Source organism: Poecilia reticulata, linkage group LG21 (genome assembly GCF_000633615.1).
Source record: "Poecilia reticulata strain Guanapo linkage group LG21, Guppy_female_1.0+MT, whole genome shotgun sequence".
NCBI lineage: Eukaryota > Metazoa > Chordata > Actinopteri > Cyprinodontiformes > Poeciliidae > Poecilia > Poecilia reticulata.
Genome location: NC_024351.1, coordinates 2,280,359 through 2,287,593, shown reverse-complemented (window position 1 = coordinate 2,287,593; position 7,235 = coordinate 2,280,359). Strand labels below are relative to the sequence as shown.

The following is a 7,235-nucleotide window of genomic DNA, read 5'->3' as shown; positions in this document are numbered from 1 at the left end:
ATCGAGTACAAAAAAATGGGGTTTGTGTTTTATATTTTTATCTGTTTATCTGGGAACATATACAAAAAAACTTTAAGTTCAGTGATAAACTATGTAAACATTGTAGCTTTTCCCATCTCCAATCCCAGTGGCAGGAAAAAGTAAAGTCAAGAAAAAAATGCAACAAATTGGAATAAATTTGCTGATTGAAGCGCTATGAAGAACCTCAAAGTGCTGACTTGCGTAAATTTAGCTACTTTTCACTGAAAAGCGTCAAAATTAACCTTTTTWAATGGTTTTTCCATTCCGGACCGAATGTAACATGAAAGCATCACGATAACAGGCTGTAATGATGGGAATTCCGGCTCCTTTTTAGGATCCAAATCATTTGATTCAGATCTTCCGTGTGCGAAACATCAGTTTTACATTGGACTGCTATTCTGTTCTAGAAAGGCAGATGTTAATATTTATTGAAYCAGGACTGGTCAATCTGAACAGTCAGAATTAGACGGATTCTGACGGGAAAATTCACGGTAAGTAAAGAACTAGCATATTTGACCGGCTCGGTCACAGCAAACACATCACCACTCATCTGACTTCATTGTGAACACAGGATGTGATAATTTCACGATATCTGGTTCATAATGGGCTAAAAGTTGGTTAAGTCTCATATTTATGCATTTGTCAACAAGAAAGAATTTATTTATTTTATTAAGAAAATTATATTAATGTAATACTTGATCAATTTTTGGGCTACAAATTACATTGTTGAATCTGAAAGGGTATGTGTACATTTTAACTGTATATTTCCATCTTGAATGAAAGTTCTACTCTATTTGCATATTTTTATGCTCAAAATGTGGTTTAATTTAATTAATTAATTCACAATTGCCCTTTTGCATTTTGCGTTATGGTTTGTTCACCATACCAGAATTGCTACATCAAAAAGTTAAACACATTAGGGTATAAGGACAACCTTAATTACCACAAAGTTAATAAGAATATAAGTCAAATTATTAATATTTTATTTTGCAGCGAACAAGGAGAATCCTGGGTTATTTTTGTATCATTGATGCCTCTGACATCTTTCTGGAATAATTTTATGAAAACGGACAAAAATCCAGCATAATCTTTATTTTCCATAATAATTATAAAGTTAGGGGGAAAGCTACACTTTTTATTCTGAAATTACTCATCCGGGTCCCTGCAGGCCAAACAGGAGCCCAGTGACGTTTGGAAACGTCAAGTTAAAGAGTAACATGCATAAAGCCRAGGCTCATACMGGAAGTTGGCTCATGGTCCTTTCAAAACAAAATCTCTTCATTTATTTTGATATATTTGTGYTTAATTTGTCGAGTTATATTTACTCAGATCTGTWTAATRTTACCAGAATAACAGTGAAGGAGAGGAACTGCCGGGGCTGGCCCAAAGTTTTATGGGGCCCAAAGTAGAATTTGATTTTGGAGCCCAGTTAAAGCCCACCACATTTATTAATTATTTAAACATTTGTACTATTCACCAAAYCATGCTTTGTTGTTAACAGCTGATCCAACCTTAGCACTTTTTGTGTGAATATTTAAAGTATGATGGTGTATTAGGGTCGCAGGACAAGATTGTTTCTATATCTATTCTATTTAATTATTTATGATTTCTCTGATTTACTAATTTGGTCTGGCTATGTTTAATTCAGTGTTCTTACAGAAAACCATGGAAATTTTACCCTTACTTGTCAAGATTTATTTGGCAAACAGCATGAAATATCACATAAATCATTCCTACAGAAGCTGTAGAAATTATATGACTCAAAGTAGATTACAATTGTTTTGTTTGTATGATCATAACTGTTTGTAGCTCCTTAAAGTGCTATGTAAATAAAGNTTACCAGAATAACAGTGAAGGAGAGGAACTGCCGGGGCTGGCCCAAAGTTTTATGGGGCCCAAAGTAGAATTTGATTTTGGAGCCCAGTTAAAGCCCACCACATTTATTAATTATTTAAACATTTGTACTATTCACCAAAYCATGCTTTGTTGTTAACAGCTGATCCAACCTTAGCACTTTTTGTGTGAATATTTAAAGTATGATGGTGTATTAGGGTCGCAGGACAAGATTGTTTCTATATCTATTCTATTTAATTATTTATGATTTCTCTGATTTACTAATTTGGTCTGGCTATGTTTAATTCAGTGTTCTTACAGAAAACCATGGAAATTTTACCCTTACTTGTCAAGATTTATTTGGCAAACAGCATGAAATATCACATAAATCATTCCTACAGAAGCTGTAGAAATTATATGACTCAAAGTAGATTACAATTGTTTTGTTTGTATGATCATAACTGTTTGTAGCTCCTTAAAGTGCTATGTAAATAAAGTATGACAGCTTATTGTACATAGAAAAAAAGAGGAGTAAATTTCTACCAAAAAAGAATCAGAAATTATTAAATTAATCTCAAACATTTTCTAGAAAAACATTTCTGAGTTTGACAAGTCAAAAAAATAGCTGTTAAAGAATCTGAAGTTTTGAGAGTAATCTTGGAAATCTGTGTGGAAAAAACGTGGAAATTTTTCTATTTGAAAAGTTGAAAAATTGCTATAGAAAATGCTGAGAATTTGAGATTAATTTCAGAAATCTTTGTGACATTTTCTTTTATTTCTGAGTTTGAAAGTTGGAAATTTTCAACTAGAAAGTTTCAGTTATTTTCTAGAAAAGTTCTGTTTTTTTTCTAGCAAAGTTTCGACTTTCAAACTCAGACATTTCCACGTTTTCATCTAGAAAATTTGAGACATTTTTGGCGGAAATTTACTCCCTTTTTGCAATAAAATGCAGATATTCAAAACGGCCATTATTTTTGAAGGGTAAACCGGAAAAAGCGCTCTGCCTCCGGGCCAGCTTGACAATGACGSCAGGAATGGCGGCTATGATTACTAGAGGAAGGAGCCCCAAGACCCTGAAACTTTACTTCTAACGGCCCAGCCGAGGAGTCTACCTCGGGCCGGGATCGGAACCACCATCCTGTCGCAGATCCGGGGGAGAAGAAGTCCTGTACCTCGAGATCAACGCGGCTGATGCCCACATCGAGGAGGCGGACGCACTTTGCTAGTTTAGCCTTCTGTTCGAGCCGCTGACTTTGATTCAAGGTAGCCGTGTTAGCGGTTGGCCACTTTGGCTTGGCTGCCCAACAAGTTAACTAACTGTGTGAAAGCTATCATCGGCTGGGTAGCCGTGCAGGGGTCAGCGTCGTTTACCAGGATACAATAYTAGGGACGCTCGCGGAGCACAGTTTTACTGCTAACCTCACCGTTAGCCGACTTGGGATCCTGAAGTCTCATCCGTTTTCGGATCCTGCCCCAGCCATTGGCTAAGGGGGCTAATCAACGGCCAGCTAGTCCGCTTTCCTGCTTCACTCGGTGCGACGATGGAAAGCTTAACGCTGAGTGATGTCGAGCAGAAATACTACTCGGATCTTTTCGTCTACTGCGACACGGACAACACCAAAAAAGTGGCTTCTAATGGGAGAGTTCTTGACCTTTTCCGGGCGGCCCAGCTCCCCAGTGAAGTTGTCCTGCAGGTAAGCTAACCACAGCCAGGTAGCAGTTTGCTTAAACTCCCAGCCACCTCGTACGCCGCACAAATAGATGTTYATACGGAAGATGTATTAAACGGTGTTGCCTGTCAGAGYGAYGACCCGAGGTTAGCCAGGCAGGTTAGCAAAGCTGCGCAGCGAGAGACACACCTTCCTCCGGCTAAAGTTAGCCAAACTACACGGCTATAAATTAACTTCTCAGCTTCAGATTAACAAAATAAAACCTACACAGACCCGCGAACCTCGGTAACGCTACATGAAGTCAACAAACATGGCTGGTAATTAAAATTCAAAAGGATAAAATGGAAACACAAGCAGCTTTAATATCCCTTACATTTTATTAGTATCCATAGACGATCAAAACATTTTAAGGCCCCAAGCTGAACTTTTTTAGGGGCCCCTTTTCCAGTAATGGCCCATTTCCCACCATTATAAGTTGGACAGAATCACTCAACTGTAAACAAGGAGCAGAAATAAGTAACGATTCTCATTATAAACATAGGTATTAAAGAATATAACTATTTTATTTATTATAAGCGGTAGTTTGTATTTGACAGTTTTTAAAATACTTTAAAATTTGAACCACATTTACTATAAAGTGCACTAAATATCCCTTAAATTCATTACTATTTTTCATTTATACATACTTGTTTTGTGGAATAACATTGTAATAAACCGATATAAGCTGGTTAAATAGTCAGGCATTTCTAACCGTCGTTTTCTGTAGTTTAATCTGAGTGATGCCTCTTTGGTAGCCACACCATGACTCTCCATGTTTTTCACACCTGGAAACATTTCCAAACGACCACATTTATCTCTCCTACAGGTGAGAAAAGTGTAGGAACCGTCATTATTTTTGTACCGTGAGACGTTTGTGATGAAGAATTGACACAAGTAACCAGTTCATTCCTAATTTTTAGCAACCGTTGCTAAAGTTGATCTTTGATTCCTTGACATCAACCTAATCTTGTCACACAACAAACGATAATCTGTTCCGGTTTTCATCCATTGTAAGATGTAATGTTCCCATCAGGCTGACTGCTCGGTGTTTCCTCCCTTTTCCTTCCACTGATATCTGCCTCCCTGCTGTCAGGGTTGAGCCGACATGCTGAACACAGGCTTCATGTCACCGTGTGCACTTCTTAATGCAACAGCCGGCTGCAAGCTTAGAGTCTTCACCGCCGATCAACCCTCAAATATATTTTGGTTTTATGATCTAGTTGTGAAATTTTATGTATTTTGCTTAAAGGTGGCATTAATAAATMTTGATCACGGGTTACAACTGTTGGGAGGATTAACTTGAACCAATCCTGTGAGATGTTTTGARAGGTTTTAAGTCTGTAATATTCTTATCTTTCTTACTAAAAACCAATTGTCCCAACATGCTTTTAAAACATGTTGGGACGTTTAGAGATGTGCCGATTATGTCRGTATTGAATTTGAATCGTACAAAAACAATGTTTCTATTCATGATGTGCTTCAAAACTAATATTTCCAGTCCATGTGCATTGATTGTTTTAAGTTTAATAAAAAAAAAAAAAGTAATAATAATGGTATGGGATGATTAGTTTGAGGCATAAATATGGATATTTTTGTAATTTTATTTCTGATGGACTTTAATATAACAAAGAACATGCAGTAGATTTTTGCTTTTATTTGTTACAGCCATTTAAAGAAATGTTTTAATCCTCAATCTAATCTCCCAAATTAAAACATCCTTTATGTTTCGCTCAGACGTAATTTATTTTAACATCTTAAGATTTTATTTTTAATTGTTCCCCTCTGGGCATTGCGTTTAATATACATCATTTTTGTGGTTKTAATTTTGAACAACCAAACAAAGCTGGTGTTGCAACGCTCTTTGGCAACAACTGCTTGGCTCTGCGGCCTCCACCCTGTCTGTTTCTGTGCAAATAATGTTGAATTTCTGACCGCATGCATTTCTTTAAGAGTTTTCCTTTAGCTTAGTGGCGCCGCCTGACGATTTGCCGTGCGCAGGTGCAAACACGGCGGCGTTGAGAGAGCATCTTCAGCTCCTGGTCTCTGTTAACTCCTCAGTCCTGAGCAGCTCGTCTGAGCTGCAGCKSACCGTTCTGGTGTGACTCGGCGTCGCTCAGCAGGCCAGTATTTGCCGTTTGTGAGTCAGCATCCTTCTCAAGGTCAACAAGGGGAGGCTGTGTGGTGGAAGAATTGCAATCCCTCTCTAGTTTGAAAATCCACACTGGGCGCAGTGTTGATGCTGCAGTGTCATGTTGTAACAGGCTGAGAAAAGTGACTGGTGCTTTAAATGCTCTCTCTCACACACACACACACACACACACACACACACACACACACACACACACACACACTTAGATTAGGTTCTTTGTCAGCAGGAGCGGGATCAGTCAGCTGTGGCGGTTCCCAGTCCTGAAGGACTCCCACTTGAAGGCTTGTTCTAATGTTACAAAGCTGAACCCTCCTGATATCATTCGGCTACAGTTTGCATTTCTGGTTGTGTGTATCTACGCCGTTTCTGGCGAAAGACATTTCAAACATTTTTCAGATTTCTCCTTATCTGCCCACCCTGAAGGACTTTCAGAACAACAAAGTTTGGACACGATAACCAATTTTAGTGGACGATAAATTGTCCCAGAGGTTTTTGCGATAAACGATGATGATGTTGTTTTGAAACCAGTTTGAAGTAATACGTTGGTAATGGCATAATAATGCAAGAACACATTCTCAAAGACAAATAAACGTTATATTCTACTGAACATTTAACAATAAATAAACAAAACAACAAAAACGGCAAATAAAATGAATTATGAAGTCTTTTTAAACAAAATTGTCCCCAAGAAAAGAGACCAAAGCACCAAACTGAAGATGTTAATCATTCAGTTTTTGGTAGAAAGTAGGGCTGTTGGAAAGAAATATTTTAGTAATTTATTATCAATTATTCTTACAATTAATTGAGTAATTGGATAAAAAAATGTATAAAATAAAATATTGGTAAATATAACATGACGGCATTATCACTATCATATACAAACATCAGTCCAATTTTTCATATTTGACCATCCCTAACAATTAATGTTCAGCAGTTTAGAAAATTAACCTGTAACAATAATGGCTAACTTTCTAAGTTAACCTGAAGAAAAGTTACTCAAAAATCTGAAATTATATTCAATTTAATAATAAAGAGGCAGGCTCACAAATAAACCTATTGACCATGTCTATASTCCAGCTTTTAGTTCATGTATTCATTTTCAGTCAATTTAATAGGTGAATTCTCACCTTGCCAGCCATTTATCGCTTTTGTGTCCTTGTTGGCGACTGGATTTGGTTCCTTAGTCACACAGAAACTCATCTACCAGCTCCGTACCGCCGTGATSCACTCTGATTAAAATCTACAGCACCGGGCTGTAGTTGCTGTGTTCAGTCTATCTGCTCACCTGTATAAATGCACCTGCTGCGCTCTTCACCTCCACCAGGAAGTGAAAGGCTGCCGTACTCCAGTCATCACACCAGTTATTTTTAGGATGCTTATTGGTCCCCCCAAAAAACGATAAAAACCCAACATTATCATCAATCAATAAAATCCTTCCAGGCCGAGCTTGAAAATGGGACGTTATGCTGCGAACACTTAGCTTTCGAGAGACGGAAGCATAAATAATCACCCGACCGCAACAC

General features: G+C 37.7%; 1 protein-coding gene across 1 annotated transcript in view; it reads left to right on the top strand.

Moving 5' to 3' along the window:
* Positions 1-2,847: 2,847 nt before the first annotated feature.
* reps1 (RALBP1 associated Eps domain containing 1) overlaps positions 2,848-7,235 on the top strand; it is a 24,612-nt gene continuing 20,224 nt past the window's right edge. Inside the window, exon 1 of the mRNA XM_008397366.2 lies at positions 2,848-3,548. Within this exon, the coding sequence (XP_008395588.1) occupies positions 3,396-3,548 (153 nt within the window). The 5' untranslated portion in view covers positions 2,848-3,395. The remainder of the gene's footprint in view (positions 3,549-7,235) is intronic.